At 35.8% G+C, this 23,695-nt stretch overlaps 1 protein-coding gene across 1 annotated transcript; it reads left to right on the top strand.

The window, feature by feature from the left end:
- The first annotated feature begins 715 nt into the window (after positions 1-715).
- On the top strand, positions 716-21,858 carry LOC149789821 (putative serine/threonine-protein kinase pats1). The gene is made up of 6 exons (XM_089973131.1): positions 716-1,259; positions 1,738-1,844; positions 5,657-5,905; positions 10,404-10,525; positions 16,708-16,868; positions 21,719-21,858. Exons 1-6 carry the CDS (start codon positions 716-718, stop codon positions 21,856-21,858), a joined length of 1,323 nt encoding a protein of 440 aa, XP_089829257.1.
- Positions 21,859-23,695: the final 1,837 nt, after the last annotated feature.

The raw sequence follows: 23,695 nt of genomic DNA, 5'->3' as shown, positions 1-23,695 counted from the left end.
ATGCTCCTGGCAATGGGCACAGAGTAATTAGTCACTAATGCATCAATTACGAATCATCTGTTTTTTGCCGGGCAATGGGCACCAAGTAATCAGGAAAACTGTCAATATATTCCAATGGGTCAGTGGTTCTTACATGATGTTTGTGGGCTCTTCCTCCATCAGTTGTACTGGCTACCATATTTAGCCATAATCTTCTGCTGAGAACGGCATTAAGCAACCAACCAACTCCATTGACTGCCTAAATCAGTGGGATCCCATTATTTTTGGTTTGGAAAGCCCTGTCACTGACTGCAGAAAGTATGTGGACATTATATAAACTACATTCATAAATTAAATTTTCATGGGTGGCGGTGGGGGTAGGGTAAATTAAAACATCAGTTGAGGCAAGGTGATATATAAAAATGAATGTTTGGATATTTATATATCATAAACTTACTAAAGTACCATATGTGTCCAAAAATATTAGATATAGTATTTAGTATACAGACCCATATAAATGACATGATTGACATGGGAATCGTGTTTATTTATAGCCATTAACACACACACACACACACACACACACACACACACACACATATATATATATATATATATATATATATATATATATATATATATATATATATATATATATATATATATATATATATATATATATATATATATATTCGCTTTTCAAGATTCTGATCAATTGTCCAGGCTTCATCGGTTGATGAACCTGTTATCTGGACCACATCATAAGTTTGATATCGGCCAGGAACAAGAAGGTCATAGGGAGGTTCTTTCTGAAAGGGAGATAACTCCTGAAGCAGATAACACTCACATGAGTAAAGTAGCATCTACTTCAAGGTCAGACCAAGCAGATCAATTGACCTACTCGCAGCCAGCCAAATTGTCTGCTATCAAGATGGATGGGGGACATGGTATGGCACATTCAGACCAAGAAACGAGCACTGTTACTGTTACAAAGAGTGAAACAGAGTCCAGAAAAAAAGAGATGAAGGATGCAGTGGTAGAAATCCTCCGTTTGATCAATGTAAATGCAGAAGAACTAGAGAAAGATACAATGAAATATGCAGCATTGTCAATATGGGATTTTGCAGGGCAGTATGCCTTCTATACTACTCATCAAACATTTCTGTCGAGGCGTGCACTGTATCTCCTGGTCATAGATCTCAATAGACAAATCACAGATCTTATAGAAGATGACAAGTGTTTCCTTGATATGGAGGGGATTAAACCGTGTAAAGTTCATGGTAAGTAGAACGCATTTAGCCATGAGTGAGAAAGAAAGAGAGTGGGGGTTTGCAATAATAAAGTTAGTCAGATAGTTTTTCTTGAAGTCTTTACTTAAAAAATCCCAACAACTGTAGCTATAAGGAGCTGTTCTGCAAATTTAGAACTTACATGTCGGCACAAGTTTTAAAAAGGCATAAGAAAGCTTTACTGTGTTATACAAGTACAAAACAACTCCAAATTTTAAATATTTAATTATAATAATGCTAAGTAAAGAGTTTGATCAAAGTCTACACTCTGCACATTCGAAAAGTATTATGATTATTTTAAACGTTAATAATTTACAGCTGCAGTAACATTACTGTAATCTTTATTTGATATATTTTACTTACGCTCTTTCTATCCTTCTTCTCATATGCACCATAGAGCTAGAATAATATCACATGTTTGTACAATATATATGACCAATGACCTTTAAGTATTTTCTGTTCTCTTCAGACCTAGTTGAGATTTGGATGAACTCAATACACACGTGTGCACCATCACCTGAAGCCAGTATTCCCCATGTGGTTCTGGTTGGCACACATGTGGATAAGCTTTCAGAGGTATATTACGTTTTTACTTTAAAGATTGACTTGAAGTTGGTGTACAAACTCTGCCTTTTATATATTTAATTCCATATTTGATACAGAAATGAAGAATGACTTGAAGTTGGCATACACATTCTGTCATTTGCATGTTTGCCCCGTTTATTCCATATTTGATATTTAAATGAAGATTGACTTTAAGTTGGTAGACATATTCTGTCTTGTATATATGCCCCATTTATTCGATATTTTTGTTTCCGAAATAAAGTCTTAACAAAATTTATTGAAAGTTAATTTATTTAATTGACTGCAACCAAGATCAGTATTGCATATGTTCTGACCATAGTTTTGAAGCAGGCTTTTCATCTTATCGAGTGTGTTTAAGGTCTTGTTACTATATGCATCTCATTAGATTAGACGACGTTAACAGACATAAAGCTTTTTCAAGCTCATGGTCCCAGACTCTTTAAACATTACTATAGGACTTGCCTGTTTTCTAGAAATGATTGTGATAGACTTGTGCCGTAAGACATGCTTGTTTTCAACAAATGAATGTGACAGACGCGTGTAAGAAGTACAAAGGGTTTCTCAGAGCTGGGTGGTCTTCATTTTACCATCATTACTGTGTCAGTCATTTTAGAGAAGAAATAGCTAATGAAAATTAAACTGAGCATAAATGTACTTATTACTTGGAGAAATACATCACTTAGCATTATGATTTTTTACAATAAAAATAATTAAGTAAAAGTGTGAATAATTAAATATTGCAATGATTGATATGTGATTTTATTTTTTAGAAAGGTGGTTTTAATAAAGGGGGGATAAATATAGTGTTGATAGATTGAAAAAGAAATAAGAAAGCATAATACTTGCAAACATGTATGTAGAATAGTAAGTACATGCAAATATGTATGTAGGTACAGGCAAATAAATATAGTCTAACAGAGGTATAAGATAGAATCATTGATACAGATAATGCCAGGTTACAAGGAAGTAAACAACAGTGGTTATTAATTAATGGTATACAGAATTCCAAGTCAAATGGAAGTTAACAACATTGGATGGTAATGACTGATACACAGAATGCCAAGTCGAATGGAAGTAAACGACATTGAATGGTAATGACTGATACACAGAATGCCAAGTCAAATGAAAGTAAGCAACATTGAATGGTAATGACTGATAGACAGAATGCCAAGTCGAATGGAAGTAAACAACAGTGGATGGTAATGACTGATACACAGAATGCCATGTTACAATGAAGTAAGCAACAGTGGATGGTAATGACTGATACACAGAATGCCATGTCAGATGGAAGTAAGCAACATTGAGTGGTAATGACTAATACACAGAATGCCATGTCGAATGGAAGTAAACAACAGCGGATGGTAATGATTGACACACAGAATGTCATGTTACAATGAAGCAAGCAACAGTGGATGGTAATGACTGATACACAGAATGCCATGTCAGATGGAAGTAAGCAACATTGAGTGGTAATGACTAATACACAGAATGCCATGTCGAATGGAAGTAAACAACAGCGGATGGTAATGATTGACACACAGAATGTCATGTTACAATGAAGTAAGCAACAGTGGATGGTAATGACTGATACACAAAATGCCATGTCAGATGGAAGTAAGCAACATTGAATGGTAATAACTGATACACAGAATGCCATGTCAAATGGAAGTAAACAACAGTGGATGGTAATGACTGATACACAGAATGCCAAGTCAAATGGAAGTAAACAGCAGTGGATGGTAATGATTGACACACAGAATGCCACGTTACAATGAAGTAAACAACAGTGGATGGTAATGATTGATAAACAATGCCAGGTTACAATGAAGTAAACTGCAGTGGATGGTAATGATTGACAAACAGAATGCCATGTTACAAGGAAGTAAACAGCAGTGGATGGTAATGATTGACACACAGAATGCCACGTTACAATGAAGTAAACAACAGTGGATGGTAATGATTGATAAACAATGCCAGGTTACAATGAAGTAAACAGCAGTGGATGGTAATGATTGACACACAGAATGCCAAGTTACAATGAAGTAAACAGCAGTGGATGGTAATGATTGACACACAGAATGCCATGTTACAATGAAGTAAACAACAGTGGATGGTAATGATTGATAAACAATGCCAGGTTACAATGAAGTAAACTGCAGTGGATGGTAATGATTGACACACAGAATGCCAAGTTACAATGAAGTAAACAGCAGTGGATGGTAATGATTGACACACAGAATGCCATGTTACAATGAAGTAAACAACAGTGGATGGTAATGATTGATAAACAATGCCAGGTTACAATGAAGTAAACAGCAGTGGATGGTAATGATTGACACACAGAATGCCATGTTACAATGAAGCAAACAACAGTGGATGGTAATGATTGATAAACAATGCCATGTTACAATGAAGTAAACAGCAGTGGATGGTAATGATTAATGAACATAATGCCAGGTTAAAAGGAACTAAACAGCAGTGGTTAGTAGTAATGATTGATAAACAGAATGCCAAGTTACAATGAAGTAAACAAAATGATTGATAAATATAATTCCAGGTTCCAAGGAAGTAGTTAGTGGTAATGATAAACAGAATGCCAGGTTGTAATGATTGAAGTAAACAGCAGTGGTTAATAATGACTGAGACACACATAATGCCAGGGTATAAGGAAGTAAACAGCAGTGGATGGTAATGATTGATAAACATAATGCCATGTTACAAGGAAGTAAACTTCAGTGTTTTGATCATGATTGATAATAACTAAAAGTATAGAAATACTGTTAATATGGTGAAACTGGGATACTTGGTTGTCTGTGTTTGTTTTGGATCAAGGTTTCATAGTATAATTAACGGTGTTGGTCATGGAACCAGACTAACTTGACAAAAGTACATCATTTGCTTTCTACTGCAAACATTTGTGCATGCAAAATGTTTGCATGCTGAAGCTGTTGCTTAAAATATTTTCTAAACATAGCACCCAAGAGACGATACATGTTCAAAACAATAGGGACAGAAAGTCTCTTTCAAAATTCAAATAGCATAGAATAAAATGGAATATTTTGAATTCTTGGGAAAATTCTTGAAGGGTAATAGTTATGTTTGCTGAAAATTATGTGTTGACCAAAGTATTTGTCTTGATATGAGAAATGTCACCATCTGTAATTTAAAAAGATGGAAAGGATTTCAATAAGTCGAGAGATAGCAAGACATCATTGAGCTACATAGGATTTGGAACCCCAATTTTTGACACTGTACTGGAGGTAATGAGGTTGTATGTACTGGTCAAGCCTTTTAGTTGAACATGATCTGTGTTTGTCACTGCATCCATCTCTGATTACACCTCTGACCATGACAATCTTTCTAGTTGAAAATAATGTTTATTGTCACCACATCAATCTCTGATTACACTTCTGACCTTGACAATCTTTTAAGTTGAATATAATGTTTATTGTCACTGCATCTATCTCTGATTACACTTATGACCTTTCTAAATGTCCAACTGGACAATATCACTGGACAGATAAGTACACTACTGGACATTATCACTGGACAAATTAACACACTCTACTGAAAATTGGTCTGATTTAAGGAAGAATATCAACCGCCCATCTGAGATAAAATTGTTAGGCTTGGAAGGCTGTAACTGATTTTAATGTGTTGATGTATTCCTGCAAATCAAAAAATGGTTCCCTTATTAGACATTGTTTTTGGTTTTGATTTGCTTGATTTAGAAAGTCATGTTGTGAACAAAACTCACAAAACTGCATGTAAAACCTTCATATTCTAATTAATTTTATTTACAGAAATCTCAGAAAGAAATTATAGATAAGTACTTTAAGGAACTCCGCAAAATTTTGAAAGACAAGCCAACCATATGCCACCTGATGGATGATTTTGCCATTGATAACACCCATAATGATCCCATGCTAGAAGAGTTGAAACAAAGAATTTTTGTACTGGCCTCACAGCAGCCCGATTGGGGGGAGGAAAGACCTGCACGATGGCTTCCTTTGGAACAAGCTATCATGACACTGAAAGCTTCTGGTGCCAAGGTAAAGTTTATAGGAACATTATTTTATCATTGATGCACCTTTCAATTATTACACTAAATCTTCTGGTGCCAAGGTGAAGTTCATAAGAAAACGTATAATATTTATACACCTTCCAAAGGTGAATCATATAATTTCAAAATTTTCCATTCATCAGTCTTTTGCCTTTTTCATTTCCATACTATATCTTTGGTTTTAAATAATTTACCTGTATTATAACTTTGGTTTTAGATGATCTACCTGTACTATATCTTTGATTTTAGATAATTTACATGTACTATAACCTTGGGTTAACGTAATCTACCTCTACTGTAACTTTGATTTTACATGATCTAACTGTAACAAGCTTTGTGGGTGAATTTCACTGAGGGCAAAGAAACCTATTGATTTTGGTGTCAGAAGGTCAGAGTTCATATAGTCTGCAGATGAAAAATGAAAAATAATTCTGTGCAAAATCTTAGTTTCCAGCCATATATCGTCATGAAAGCTTGTAGATAGCTTACTCTTTTGATAAGGTATAAGATTATTGATTTTGGAGTTAAAAGGTTAATGGCGATGGTCATTATAACAAGAAGAAGAATGGTGTTTGCATACTAATTTGAGTATCAGACCATACATATTGACCAAAGTTGTGTAAAAAGTAGGGAAGAGAACTATTAATTTGGACTCAGAACATCAGAGGGGTTTGGCACACTAAGTTTGCTCAAGACAAATTCCATGATCAAATATTGTGCATGGCTTGCACTTAGAGTATAAATTATGTTTATTGTTTTGGTAGTGCCATTAAGTCACTGCAAGTCCTATTCCAATAATACCTCGTCACGGTAAGTCTCATAACAAGTCAAGGTGAGTGGAATACCAACTCAAGGTAAGTCTAATATCAAGTAAAGATAAGTCTAACCAGTCAAGTCTCATGCTTATTATGTCAAGGTAAGTCTAATACCAAGTCATGTTAGGTCTAATACAAAGCCACGACATGTCAAAACACAAGTCAAGGTACGTCTCGTATCAAGTCAAGTCTAATATCAAGCAATGTCAAATCTAATATTAGGTCCAATACCAAGTCAAGGTAAGACTAATATCAGGTCAGGGTAAGTCTAATATCAAGTCAAGGTAAGTAAAATATAAGTTATGGTAAATCTAACACCAGTTATGGCAAGTCTAATACCAAGTCATTGTAAGTCTACTATCAAGTCACAGTAAGACTAATACCATGTCAACGTATAGCAAGTCAAGCTAAGTATAATACCAAGTCAAGTCTAATAAGACAATAGAGGTTTCTGCTCGGGTCATGTTTAGTTCAAGTCCACATATGTTGACCATAGGTCATGTTCATTGAGATATGTTGGTCACTAATCACCGTCAACCATTCTCTTAAACATTTGATCGGTATATAACACTATGCCTGAAAGAAAGAAAATAATAGTTTATGCACAATGAATCGAGATCTCCACCACTTACAGTCAACAGATGTTTGAATTACATGCACTTCGAATAAGAAAGAACATTATCAATTTTGGGATCAAAAGGCCAAAGATCAAAGTCACTGTGATTGAGAGAAGAAAAATATTTCGCACATTAAAATTAGTACATCACAGAGCTGGATCAAACTTTAACATAACCTTTATCACTTTGAACAGAATAGAAGCCTGCCAAATTTGAGGTCAGCATTTGTAAGGTCAAGGTTATTATGACTGAAAAAAGAAAGTGTTTTCAGTACAAAAATTATGTTTGCTCTATGGTGGACTGGCAAACATGGTGAAGATGCTTGTGTAGTCGCTTACTTGCTCAAATCAATGAAATGACATAAATTTATTTTCAAATAAATATTTTAATTTTATTCATTTACAATATCAATAAATAGCCTTAATAAGATCAGGGAACTGTTTCTGCATGATGTGAATACAATGTTCTATTCATATTTTGAAATTAAAGAAGTGCAGCTTGGCTTTTTAGAAATATATATAGCTAAAAGAAATGCATTTTTATTTTAAAAATCTGTTCACGATGCTTGAATTCGGAATTTTTCTGGTAACAAATAGTTAGGGCAATTGTATCAATATATGTCTTGTGAAGAATTTTGATAGGTAACATTTACACAGGCAGTACTTACATATTGTATTGCAAAAATACTTGTATTTCATTTCTTTATTTACTGGCTTGATCGGATCCTTATAATTTCTTACTGATATCATAGCAAAACAAAAGACATTGCTGACATTAACCAATGAATAATTTTGACCTGTTTGGAATATTTGGGATGTTTCAGTCTTTATAGTTGACCTGTTTGTAATATTTGGGATGTTTCAGTCTATATAAATCATGACATGCCGTGTGGATGTTGTAACACATTGTTCTTCATTATGAAACAATTAAAGGCCAGTGTAGTGTAGTCTGATCAATTCAATCACATCAGATCATCTTATTAATAAAACAACCCATCCAAATCAACACAGTGGATGCTTATGTAATTAACAAAGCTGTTACATAAAACAACCCATCCAAGGAAATGCAGTGTACATTATGTCATTGACTAAACAACCCATACAAGGCAATTAATTCATTGGATGATTTTGAAATTGACTAAACAACCCATCCAAGGCAATGCAATGGATGATTATGTAATTGATTAAATAACCCATCCAAGGCAATGCAGTGGATGTTATGTCATTGACTAAACAACCCATCCAAGGCAATGCAGTGGATAATTATGCAATTAACTAAACAACTCAGCCAAGGCAATGCAGTAGATGATTATGTAATTTTCTAGACAACCCATCCAAAGCAATGCAGTGGATAATTATGTATTTGACAACAACCCATCCAAGGCGATGCAGTTACTGAGTATGTAATTGATTCAACAATCCATCCATGGCAATGCAGTGGATGATTATGGAATTGACTAAACAACCCATCGAAGGCAATGCATGGATTATTATGTAATTGACTAAACAGCTCAGCCAAGGCAATGCAGTTGATAATTATGTAATTGATTTTAACAATCCATCTAATGCAATGCAGTTGATGATTTTGTAATTCACTAAACAACCCATCGAAGGAAATGCAGTGGATGATTATGTAATTGACTAAACAATCCATCCAAGGAAATGCAGTGGATGATTATGTTACTGACTAAACAATCCATCCAAGGCAAGGCAATAGTTGATTATGTTATTGACTAAACAATCCATCCAAGGCAGTGAAATGGATGATTACATAATGGCTAAAGAACCCATTCAAGTCAATGAAGTGGATGATTATGTAATTGACTAAACAGCCCATCCAAGGCAAGGCAATGGATGATTATGTTATTGACTAAACAATCCATCCAAGGAAATGCAGTCACTGATTATATAATTGATTAAACAACCCATCCAAGGCAGTGAAATGGAAGATTACATAATGGCTAAAGAACCCATCCAAGGCAATGCAGTGGATGATTATGTAATTGACTAAACAACCTATCCAAGGTGATGCAGTGGATGATTATGCATATGATTATAAAACCCATCCAAGGCAGTGAAATGGATGATTCTGTTCGGTAATTGACTAAACAACCTATCCAAGGTGATGCAGTGGATGATTATGTAATGACTAAACAACCCATCCAAGGCAGTGAAATGGATGATTCAGTTCTGTAATTGACTAAACAACCCATCAAGGCAATGCAATAGATGATTATGCATATGATTATAAAACCCATCCAAGGCAGTGAAATGGATGATTCTGTTCTGTAATTGACTAAAGAACCCATCCAAGGTGATGCAGTGGATGATGATGTAATGACTAAACAACCCATCCAAGGCAATGAAATGGATGGTTCAATTCTGTAATTGACTAAACAACCCATCAAGGCAATGCAGTAGATGATTATGCATATGATTATAAAGCCCATAGTTAAGAAGTTATAGTTAAGAAGATTCCAACTATCAATGTGATGTAATATATAATAGAGTGTGTTGACTCCACCATTAAAATATAGTTAAGGAGATTCCAACTATCAATGTGATGTAATACATAATAGGGTGTGTTGACTCCAGCATTAAAATATTGTTGCAAGTGATTCTGTAAACTGGTATCTCCAACAAGTGAGAAATGAATAGGGCATAATACTTAGATTGTGACTCATAGCCATGTTTCAGCTGGGATTGTCTCCAAATGAAAGGGAAAATTTTGTATAGGCATTAAAAAGGTGATTCCAGTAATTTGATAGGGAGCATTTTATTTTTATTCAGTATAATATTTTATTTTTGAGGGAAAGTTTTTGAAAATGTCCCATTTCTCAACATATGATCAGAAGGTTTACTGAGAGAACTTTGAAGTGTGCAATATATTAATTAGGGCACGTTAAACTTGAAAGTAATGTGATAGTGATTATTTGATTAATAATTGGGACATATCATATTTCATTGTATTCCTCACACATTGTAGCTGTTTTTTTGTTAATGGGATCTATCACCTTAATCGTTAGCCTATAACACTTTACATTTCTTTCCATCAGGTTATAGCACGCAGTCTCATTGAAGAGATAAATGAGTCAGGATCTGTTAGGATTGAAGACAGCAATGAACTCGATCTCTTCCTTAGATTCCATCATGAGATGGGCGCAATCCTCTACTTCAGGTGAGAGAATGGCTATTTTTCCCAGTTGAAATTTCAATTATTAATTCACTCTTCATTTGAGAGAAATGCTATATTTTCCCTGTTGGAATCGAAATATCTTTTAACTGACTTTTCATGTGGGAGAAAGACTACGTTAACCTGTTGGAATGTAAATGTCTGTTAATTCCCTCTATGGTAAGCTAAGGATGTTGTTGTTGTTGTTGTTGTTGTTTTAGTGTTTAACGCAATTTTTCAGCACACGATAGGCTATACATGGCGGCCAGTATTAATGGTGGAGGAAGAACCCGGGAAATCCCCGGAAAGAACCACCGACCCTCGAGAAGCTACTGGCATGCTTTCTCACATACCCACATTGGCCGAATCCGAGACTCGAACCTACGCAGACAGAGGTGAGATGGCAGTGATCCGTAACGGAGAGCGTGTTAGACCACTCGGCCACTCCGGGCCCCAAGCTAAGGATGCATTGAAATGCTCGTTAAAATTACTCCATTGTATACTGAGCAAAATCATGATAACTTATATTAAAGTGCTCTGGACTTTGTCCATTTTTGTACAATTTTATATTGTGTTGAAAAACCTATATGACATGACCCCAAGCCATATCATGCCGAAAACCCGTTTTGAGACCGAGAATTAAAAAAAAACAGTGATCTCATTCTGACTCCTTTATGGGATGCCAAGTATGTCAGTCCATTTGGAGACTGAGAGTAGAAAAGATGAACATGATCTCATTTTGGCTCCTTTTTAGGAAGCCAAGTCTGTCATTCCATTTGGAGACTGGGAATTGAAAAGAACATGATGCCATTCTGACTCATTTATGGGATGCCAAGTCTGTCAGTCCATTTGGAGACTGATAATTTTAAAGAACATGATCCTTTTCTGACTCCTTTATGGGATGCCAAGTCTGTCAGTCCATTTAGAGACTGAGAGTTGAAAAAAACATGATCTCATTCTGACTCCTTTATGGGATGCCAAATCTGTCAGTCCATTTAGAGACTTAGAGTAGAAAAGAACATGATCCCATTGTGACTCCTTTATAGGATGCCAAGTCTGTCATTTCCATTTGGAGACTGAGAGTAGAAAAGAACACGATCCCATTCTGACTCCATACTCATACCGAACATATGGAATGCCCTTGTTCTTTTCTTCCTTGAACTGATTATGCAAGTTCAAGTATCAGGATGCTCCAGTGATTATAAGGTTCATTGCAGCTGTTAAATGCATTTTCAATTTGTCATTACCCTTTTTATATTAAGTTATTTTCTCTCCAGTCATTACATTCCTGAGTGTTTTCTTGTTTTTTTACTTGCAATTGTGAAGGGGTTTTGCACCTTGCTCATTGTAGCTGTGCTTAGTTAATTGTTCCTCTTTTAGAACTGGTGTCTGATATCTACTCTTGTTTACTTCCCATTATATTGTGTTGTATTCTCTATTTAGTGATATAATCTGTCTCAACGTGTGGGTGAGTATGAGTATGGGACACTCACCCAACCGTCATGTTGTGTATGGTATTTGCACATCTTTAGTCAGATAAAGTATTTGACTTAGTAACAGGTTGTCTCACTTATTGGGGGAGGAAAGAAATCCTTTCTTCCTCTTGATCTCTGGATAAACCTTCTGCTCATTTCCTGGAGGGATCTTGATCACTTCCTTATTGGGGAGATTTTCTGTTTAGCACTGTGTTCTCAAGGAAAGTAAAGTACTCGTGACCAATATAACCATGGCACTCGTTCTTGAATATTTTTCATTTGGAAAGACTTGTCAGATTGACCTAACTTATCTGAGTTGCTGGACTAGTCATCAGTCAGCAGGTGTGGGCACTTGGTGGTTGATGGTCAGCTGGCTTCATGCCCTGGTTACCAATCACATTAACACTCATCAATCAACAGGACACCAGGTTTTAATTGTCAGCCTAGATATAGGAATTGGGTTGATAGACATCTTCCTGTACGATTCTGCCCAGTTTTTATGGGGTTAGGGAGTTGGTCTTGGTTTACCAGCCAATGGAAGGAGATTGAATTAGAATCATTCCTTACGCATGTTTCTATTTAATCCAAATGGGAGTTGGGGAACCACACCAACATGGCAGTCAGTCAGCTTTCCCCTCCATGACATTACGAATGTATGCGACTTTGTTTCAAGATGTGGGGGACATTATAGTCTGTGGATCAGCTATGTTAGATCTAGCCTCATCCAGCAGAAAAGAAACAGCCTGCCAATCGTTTCAAAGGCTGTCAAGAAGAGATCAGCAATGTCATTTGCGTCAAAGAACAACATGTAGAGTTAGTCCCATAAGCCCTACCGCCACCCTATAAGCAGTTGTAGAACAAAAAGGAAACATACATTTACCACATTCTTCTCCCAGACATGTGTCCAAAACATTTGAGAAAATTACTGGGGCCCATTCACAATGATATTTTCTGATGCTCCCATATTCAGTAATGGTTCAGTATCTTGCACAGAACTTTCTCTGGCATCAAGAAAGACTGCTAGGCAGCAGACTCGCTTGACAAGAGAGGGTGGTGGTCTGTCCATCCTGTTACACTCTGTGGTTGGTCTCTGACCAAGCAGAAATATCATCTGCTACATGGGCTCGTGTCCTGGTCAAAGCCTTGTACAGCCTACAACATAGTGGCATGAGAGTCTCGCAGTGATCATTTGTTTGCTGTCCCCTTAAGTCTCATTAAAGGAGGAATCATTGTCGCAGTTGCGCTTATGTGCTTGCTGAGGACTGTGGCTAAGATATAAAGACATTAACTCTCCATTACCTGAGTGCTTGCTGAGGGCTGTGGCTAAGATATACAGACATGAACTCTCCATGACCTAAGTGGTTGCTGAGGGTTGTAGCTAAGATATACAGACATGAACTCTCCATGACCTGAGTGCTTGCTGAGGGCTGTGGCTAAGATATACAGACATGAACTGCTCGTGGCCTGAGTGCTTGATGAGTGCTGTGGATAAGATACACAGACATGAATTCTCCATGACTTGGCTGTGGCTAGGATGTACAGACCTAAGTGCTGAAGGTTATGACTGAGATGTAAAGGCATGCACTCTCCATGATATAAGTGCCTACTGATGGTTGTGGAGTTAGTAAGAGAACCAAACTTACTTTACAGTAGTACTGCATACACTTTAATCTGCACATATTTTTTCATGCAAAACATCATCAAGACCAAACTGTTCATTATAGAAATTTCATAAAATGGTCTCCAGCAGGATATACATGTTGAATACAAAAGGGAAAATTAGTCTCTTAAAAAGTGTTAATAATCAGTAGAGAAGAATAAAACAGGAACATTACGATTCTTGTGAATAAAAGCAGGAAGGGACATAATTTTATCTATTGGGCATGTCTTGTGGTGGGATATATGACTTTCATGTTAAATTAAAAAACGATTCCAAGAAATGTCAGTTAAGAGATTGTAACAAACCATTGAGGTGCATAGTGCTTGAAACTGAAGATTATGCAACTGTACTAGAGGTAAATAAGGTCTGTTTGTTTTCTGCAAACATGTCAGTTGAACATATTGTTTACCATTGCTGCATCAGTTTCCAATACTGAAATTTTTTAATGTTTCCCAATTTCATACTAGCAGTGCATGATATTTTCTTATAAATTATTGAAAATATGGTCAGTTCTGAAAAGGCTATTCACACTGCTGCCATGTGGCAAGAATAGAAAAGACTTTCCGCACAGTGATAAGTAAATGCAGCATGGGCAAGTCTGAAATATTCCAGTTATTGTTCCCAAATTAAAAAAATAAAATAAAAGATAAAAAATGAAAACAATATCTCCTGCAGAGGGGAATACCTGTCCATTTTTATCCCCAAGAAACTTATTAATAAATAGTATCATTTTGTTTTTTGTGAAAGAATAATATTATGTGGATTAGTCACCTAAAGTTATGTCCCTGAATAATGTGATCTAGTAGTCTTAAAGCTACTTTCACTTCCAAAACCAGTAGCTACACTTGCAGACGAGTATTCCTTGTTACAAGCTGTAATGTCGCCCTCTTATAAAGAGGGGTAGTTAAAGGCGTTATCCAGAGAATGACCTCCCTCGATATTATAGCCAGGCGGGACTGAAAGAAGAATGGAATTTAGACAGAGAACTGAGCAAGAATACTGGGAAGAAATAAAACAATACAAGCCCACTTTGACAACAAAATAACAAATTTAATCAAAACAAATTAATACCAGCAATTCAAATTCAAGTAAGATTATATAAGTAGAATTTAACAGGTGTGTCCAATTTGGATTTATTACATCATCGTAATAAGAGGTGAAAAGAGCGCAATGTCCACGATTGATTGCATCACCTTCATTCACTTGGACCGTATATCAATGTCTCCTAGTTCATCCTTCCTGAACTGTAGGTTCTGCCCATTCATGGACTTCCTGGTCTTTTTATTCTGAGCTCGTCCTTCTTTCGTTTCTTTTCCCCTACTCCTGTCTCTTCGGACTGTCTCGTCCTTCTCTCAAAAAGCTGTTCCTTGTCGCTGTTTCTTCAGGACTTGTGCGTCCTAGCACTAAACATGCCTTTCCGTTTACATGATGACCAACTGGTCCCTTTCTTGTGTCACGAGGAAAGCACTAATCGTAGGCTTCCATGGAGTGGTGACTAAGTTTCCTCTTCTAGGAAATTTCCAGACTAAGGACTTTTGACTAGTGTCGTCACTTTAAAGTCAGATTGCTCTAAACTATGCGCCCTAATTCATTCTACCCAATCGTAGGCAAGGGTCCCTAATCTTTTCCAAAGAAATAACTTTTTTCATCAGATTTAGACAGCTCATAATCTGTGTACGACAGTGCATGACAATTTCCCTTTTGAAAGTATGATAAGTGGACACAAGTTCCAACCAAGTGGTTAAGGTTGGTGGCTCAAATGTTTACTTTCTAAGGACCATGTTAAGATAACCCGGTCAATTTCACTGGGTTGAAAATATTGTTCCTTTGAAGTTTACACTGACATGGGGGAGATGAACAACGAAAGGTCAGAATGACCCTTCACAAAGACTTTCTCGCTTAAACGCGATAAGACTTTAATTGGTCAATGCATTCAATTTTAAAATTTGCTGTAGTTCAAAATTCGACACTTCTCACAGGCTCATTACCACATAAAACGATTGTCAATGAAAGACATAATATATGGAAAACATATGTTATATTGTGCACTTAGCTTCTCCAACCATCCAATTAGTATGTGTGGCCTGTTTACACATGCATTGTGGGTACTTTATCTACATAAGATTATGGATCTGATTGGTAACATAAATGTTTGTGTTACTGTAGAAAATGAAGTAGTGAGAGTATAATATTGTATCAGTTTTGCCTATAATCACCTGTAAAAAGAAACAGACGAACACATGACAGACATACGAACGGTTGGTTAAAGTAGATTATGCAATGGGCAGTATGTGAATAGTCTCTTGGCAAGTGTGCAAACAATCTTTTCAAAAGTTGCCACACTTCAGCCATGTGAATATCTATTTCCAATAATCATGAAACTTGGTGAGTGGAAGTATATTTCATGGGGTGGGTACTCTATTTTATTGCTTATATACATCAGTAGACAAGATAAATTTGTCAGACGGTAACAGACATTGGCAAAAATGGTGTGTTAAAACTTTCAGTAAAAGGTCAGGCTGTGTTGTCAACATATTAAGAATATGTGAATTACATCATTTTATGGAACAATCAATAACACATGAAAACAAATAGAATATTAATTATCTTTGTATTACAATGCACGTATATTTATTTTGTATAACACGTTATTTCTCTTTCACACTGTAAGCCGTAAAAATGTTCCTGCAAAGCACATGACTTGTCATTTCTGGAGTTGTGAACTTAGTTGTGAACATTGGCTTCCACAAAATCGTGAACTGTACCATGACTTACATAAAGTCTTTAACAGTGGGTTGATTCTTCTGGCAACAAGAAACATAAGCTTTTCTGATTAGAAAATTGTTCCACGTAATTTTAATGGTAATTGATTCAAGTAACTTATACGTTTGTTACTGTTATATGTTTATGTCTGTACAAAAATTATCAAAAGCAGTCACCCCATTCATTGGTTTCTTGAAATAAAAATACGCATCAGTACTTATTGATTTATTCGGACAAGGGAACTAATGTACGACGTCTCCATCACCAGTATTTTTGTATGGGGTTTTCAGTGTTGAAGGATTGAGGGAGAACATTGTGCTGGATCCACAGTGGTTGATTGATGCCCTGAAGTCTCTGATTACAGCTGAGTCATTCATCAGGAAATATCCTGCCATCACTAGCAAGTGGTATGAATTTGAAGAGACAGGAAAACTCACCGATGAACTGATAGGTTTGTACTTATTTGCTTCATATATAATATATGAAAAATGTTTGATTATGAATTCTTGTGTAGTCTTAGTTTAACTGAGGAGCTATTTGTCTATGGAAATGTTTTATGCTCCACACAGAAGGCGACATTTACCAGGATACATCTTTATGACCTTGACTTAATGAAAAGTGTGACTTGAGCAATCTATCAAATGCCTTTTAGTTATCCAGATAAAAAGAATATACATTAGCTTTATGACTTATATTGCACATCAAGGGTAAGTACAGCAAAAATATCTCCAGCACCCTTAGAAGATCTGAACTGATACAATATTGAAAAGTTGATCCTGTCTAAACAGTCTTGAATTCTGGTTATCAATATTTTTTCAAATAGTTTCCCCAGACAAGATGTCAATGTTATGCCATGATAATTCACCAGATCTTTTACACTTACCATTTGGTTTGTATATCAGTAGAATATTCCATGATAATTCACCAGATCTTTTACACTTACCATTTGGTTTGTATATCAGTAGAATATTCCAACATCCATATATATATTAGGCAAATATTCAAACTGGATCACATAATACACTAGGCATTAGATGCCTTATTAGATGAGTTTCCATGCTATGCTTTAAATGGTCATTGGAGACCCAATCAGTGCCTGGTCGTTTTGTTATATTCTAAAGAATTGATTTGCTGCAGTATTTGACCTATTTGATAGCATCACATTTTATGTTTTCAGGCTCTAATTTTTGTTTACTCATATAATTTATTTATTTTCTCACAATCAATATTTCCCTCACCTGTTCAGCATTAAAAAGTTAGTGTTAGGACTGGTCAACCTGGTTTCAAGATACTGTGACAGGGTGGGGCATGATGCTACATGTCTGCAGCATTTTGCCCATGTTAGACATCATTATAAACTGCCACACTGCAGACATCTTAGCGATATTACTGAAAAATTGCTAAAGTTATGTTAACAATCTAAATCATTCAAGTCTCATTATTAAGCATATATTTTTAATTGACCCTTCCCATCCTTTTTTTGATATTTGGACATTGTGGGGTTACTGTCAAATGCCAATCAAATGTTGGAATTCACCAACACAAAATTATTCAATGTTACCACAAGTCATACCTGCATGAAATCGATACGAAAATGACTTATTAAGAAACTGAGTTTTATTAGCATTACGTCCTTACTCAGCTCATAGATGAAATGAACATTACCACATTGTTGATGAAACTCACCTTGGTACTCACTGTTTGCATTGCTTGCTATGACTATACAAACCTCACAACCTGCATGTCAAATACAACAGAGGTCCAATATTCACATGATATTAACAATAATCCCCTTTTCAATTTTGTTGTTCAAACATTGGAAACTAATAAATGAAAGTCATATACTGTTTGTAAAACCGAAAACGGACAACTAGTTTTCAACAAATTTATTCCAAGAACAACTGTCTGAAAGCTGTCGCAGCAACCTGGACAAGCCAGATTCATGAAGCAGAGTCACGTGTTGGTATGGTAGTCCGCTGATAACAACAACACCATCATTGATAAATGCTTTATTATTGATGAATTGGATTCTTCTCCAATGTGTTGTGAAATAATTTATGGTAAAAATGCAATAAGCAAATAATAAGCGTTTTTATCCATATTAGAAACATACTATTAGAATCCAACTAAGATAATGAAAAGGGCAAATAGCCCCCCTCTGTTTGGCTTATCCTGAATTAAGGCCATTTGAGCTTATGATATAGCCTTACATGGGTCATGTGCTGTCCATCCATGGACAATGACTTTCTTACCATGCAGGAGTCCATATTGATGAACACCAGGAATATGGACTTGTGTCCTTAAATTTTCAGACGTCCATATTTGATTCACTTTCATAAATAAGCTTATATTATCACTGTCATAGATAGGTTAGAACTAAAAAAAGCGTTACCACTTGAAGGTCCAAGTTCCAACTGGACCCACCTTGGTAAATAAACTATACAGTATTATCATTATGGTAGACAGGTTCTGTAATAAGTGTTACCACTCTAAGGACCAAATTCCAGTTGGATCAGTCTTGGTAGATTCACTCACCGGTATGTTATTATTGTCATTTCAGTTGGATAAAACTTGGTAGATAAGCTTATATTGTCATTGTTGTAGAAAGGTTCCATAATAAGGAAAATATGATCATATTAATGAAATGCATTGCATTAGATTTACTGTGTATTACCTCTCAAGATCTAAAGCAGGCATGTGCAGTTTACTGCCCATGGGCCTGATCCAGCCCACGACCTGGTTGATTCCACCTTATGACAATTTACTGCCCATGGTCCTGATCCAGCCCATGACCTGGTTGATTCCACCTATTAACAATTTACTGCCCCTGGACCTGATCCAGGCCATGACCTGGTTGATTCCACCTACTGACAATTTACTGCCCATGGACCTGATCAAGCCCACTACCAGGTTGATTCCACCTATTAACAATTTACTGCCCTTGGACCTGATCAAGATGACATGACATGGTTGATTCCACCTATTGACAATTTACTGCCCATGGACCTGAACCAGCCCACTACCTGGTTGATTCCACCTATTGACAGTTTACTGCCCATGGGTCTGATTCAGCCCATGACCTGGTTGACACGATGTGGTTGATCCCACCTATTGACAATTTACTGCCCATGGATCTGATTCAGCCCATGACCTAGTTGACACGATGTGGTTTCCACCTATTGACATCATTGGGTGTGGCTTTAAAAAGTGCTCATCTGTACCAATTCTGGAGAAAGTTACATGTACCTGATATTTCTAATCCAGTTTCTATAAATCTTGGTAAATGAGTTTAATTCATCAAGGGCTTGGGGGAGTTTGATCGTGAGTTTAATTATTAGGTTATTGTTTTGTATCCAAGAAGATATGTTCTATAAGAGAGAATATTCTGTTGATTATAAACAATGAATTAGTATCAATCACATCTATATAATAAGCAGATAAACACGAGCTTTCTTAAATGGCTTACATACGGATTTAATCATGAATAATTCACTTTCAAACCAGGTTTTTTATGGTGCAAAGATTATTTTTGGTGCAAAATCCCATATGGCAGTTTTCTTTGTGTTACTGCTATTGACAGGTTTCACAGGTCTCTTGTTTGAAAAAGCCTGTCTGGCATGTTCGTGTGTGTAGTTGCTACTGAGAGGTTTGACAAATCTCTAATTTGCAAAAGTCCATCTGACATGTTTCAGTGTGTAACTGCTATTGACAGGCTTGACAAGTCTCGTGTTTGCAAAGGCACATCTATCATGTTTCAGTGTGCAACTGCTTTTGACAGGTTTGACAAGTCTCTTGTATGCAAAAGCCAACCTGACATGTTTCTGTATGTAACTTCTATTGACAGGTTTGACAGGTCTCTTGTTTGCAAATGTCCATCTGACATGTTTCAGTGTGTAACTGCTATTGACAGGTTTGACAAGTCTCTTGTTTTCAAAAGCCCATATGACATGTTCCTGTGTATAGTTGCTATTGACAGGTTTGACTGTATGTCATAAAAAAGTATATGTTAAAATAATTTAGTCAAAACTGTAAACTAGAGCTGTACAAGGCTGTATAAACGTCAACAGAAAATTATCAGGCATATGGGTTCTATACTAAAATAATTTAAATTGACCGAAATTTATGACCACACAATATCTGATTTTAAAATTATGATTAGCTTACTGTATATTGTAATGGGTAAGCTTAGTCCTGATAATACTACCTCTGTCAGATGTGTATATAGTGGAACTTCAAAAACTGTAATGACTGTCAGACTTAATATTTGGTCCTGATAATACTACCTACATCAGATGAATATACAGTGGAACTTCAAACACTGTAATGACTGTCATATTAAATGTTTGGTCCTGATAATATTACCTCTGTCAGATGAATATATAGTGTAACTTCAAACACTCTAATGACTGTCATATTAAATGTTTGGTCCTGATAATACTACCTCTGTCAGATGTGTATATAGTGGAGCTTAAAAAACTCGAATGACTGTCATATTAAATGTTTGGTCATGATAATGCTACCTCTGTCAGATGTGTATATAGTGGAGCTTAAAAAACTCGAATGACTGTGATATTAAATGTTTGGTCATGATAATACTACCTCTGTCAGATGTATATATAGTGGAACTTCAAAAACTCTAATGACTGTCATATTAAATGTTTGGTCATGAAAATACTACCTCTGTCAGACGAATATATAGTGGAACTTGAAAAACTCTAATGACTGTCAGACTTAATATTTGGTCCTGATAATACTACCTCTGCTAGATGTGTATATAGTGGAACTTCAAAAACTCTAATGACTGTCATATTAAATGTTTGGCCCTGATAATACTACCTCTGTCAGATGTGTATATAGTGGAACTTCAAAAACTCTAATAACTGTCAGACTTGATATTTGGTCCTGATAATACTACCTCTGTGAGATGTATATATCGTGGAACTTCAAACACTCTAATGACTGTCATATTAAATGTTTGGTTTGAACTGTTCTCTACAGGGAAGTCATTTGATTGGACCCTATCATTCAGATGATCATTGCTTGAGTGACTGAAGTTTGTATATATTATATAATTTTGGTTTCAGACTAGAACCAACTCAACATTATATGAGAAATATATTTTGCATTGAAATTACACTGTCTTGTATCCCTTCTTTTGCTAATGACAATCTTAAATATATACACATAAATGTACATGTAACATTATTTTTCTTTAATTAAAATTAGTACATCTACGTGATCTTTATATTACTATTTTAAAAAAAATGGCTGTGTTTCTCTTGTCATTCTCTTGATTTCTAGATGCCATCTGGACAGAGAAGAACCACCAGGTATTCCATGATAACAAGGACCATATCTTGCTCCTAATGGAGAAATTAAATATCATTGCAAGGCCATGGTCATTCACTGAAGATGGAAAGGAGGCCAAGGTATGTTCATAGAAATCCTGAAGTTCTAGTGCTAAACTTGTATTGACCCTAATATATCCTACTTTATTAACCCTACTATGTTCTGTTGTATTGACCCTACTATATTATGTTGTATTGATCCTACTATATTCTGTTGTATTGACTCTACTATATTCTGTTGTATTGACTCTACTGTATTCTGTTTTATTGACCCTACTATATTATGTTGTATTGATCCTACTATATTCTGTTGTATTGACTCTACTATATTCTGTTTCATTGATCCTACTATATTCTGTTGCATTGACCCTACTATATTCTATTGTATTGACGCTACTATATTCTGTTGTATTTACCCTACTATATTCTGTTGTATTGACCCTACTATATTCTTTTGTATTTACCCTACTATATTCTGTTTAATTGACATTGCACTTGTATCAATCCTACTATGTTATGTTCAATAGTCTTATGTTGTTGATGGATAGTGACTATATTCTGTTGAATTGGCATATAGTGTTCATGGAAAGTGACTGTATTGTGTTGAATTGGCATATTGTATTGACGGGTAGGTATATTGTGTTGGTGGGTAGGCATATAGTTTTGATGGATAGTGTTTGTATTCTGTTGAATTGGCATAGTGTTAATGGATAGGCATATAGAGTAGATGGATAGGCAAATTTTTTTGATGTATAGGCATTATAGTATTGATGTATATGCATACAGTGTTGATGTATAGGCATATAGTATTGAAGGATAGGCATACAGCATTGAAGGATAGGCATATAGTGTTGATGTATAGGCATATAGTATTGATGTATAGGCATATAGTATTGATGTATAGGCATATAGTATTCAAGGATAGGCATATAGTGTTGATGGATATGCATATAGTATTGATGGATATGCATAGTGTTGATGGATAGGCATACAGTATTGATGTATATGCATACAGAGTTGATGGATAGGCATATAGTATTGAAGAATAGGCATATAGTATTGATGGATAGGCATATAGTATTGATGTATATGCATACAGTGTGGGTGTATATGCATACAGTGTTGATGGATAGGCATACAGTGTTAATGGATAGGCATACAGTGTTGATGGATATGCATACAGTGTTGATGGATAGGCATATATTATTCATGGATAGACATACAGTGTTGATGGATAGGCATACAGTGTTGATGGATAGGCATATATTATTGATGGATAGGCACACAGTGTTGATGGATAGGCATACATTATTGATGGATAGGCATACAGTGTTGATGGATAGGCATACCGTGTTGATGTATAGGCATACAGTGTTGATGGATAGGCATACAGTGCTGATGGATAGGCATATAGTGTTGATTGATAGGCATATAGTGGTGATGGATAGGCACATTGATGGATAGCCATATAGTGTTGATGGAAAGGCATATAGTGCTGATGGATAGGCACATAGTATTGATGGATAGGCATACAGTGTTGATGGATAGGCATACAGTGTTGATGGATAGGCATATAGTGTTGAAGGATATGCATATAGTGTTGATGGATAGGCATACAGTGCTGATGGATAGGCATATAGTGTTGATGAATAGGCATATAGTGTTGATGGATAGGCATATAGTGTATGCATTTAGTGTTGATGGATAGGCATATATTATTGACGCATAGGCTTATAGTGTTGATGGATAGGCATACAGTGTTGATGGATAGGCATATAGTGTATGCATTTAGTGTTGATGGATAAGCATATATTATTGAAGCATAGGCATACAGTGTTTATGTATATGCATACAGTGTTGATGGATAGGCATACAATGTTGATGGGTAGGCATATAGTGTTGATGGATATGCATATAGTGTTGATGGATA

The sequence above is a fragment of the Sinohyriopsis cumingii genome, chromosome 10 (genome assembly GCF_028554795.1).
Source record: "Sinohyriopsis cumingii isolate HCF-2022 chromosome 10, ASM2855479v2, whole genome shotgun sequence".
Classification (NCBI taxonomy): Eukaryota; Metazoa; Mollusca; class Bivalvia; order Unionida; family Unionidae; genus Sinohyriopsis; species Sinohyriopsis cumingii.
This window is presented reverse-complemented; position numbering and strand designations above follow the sequence as displayed.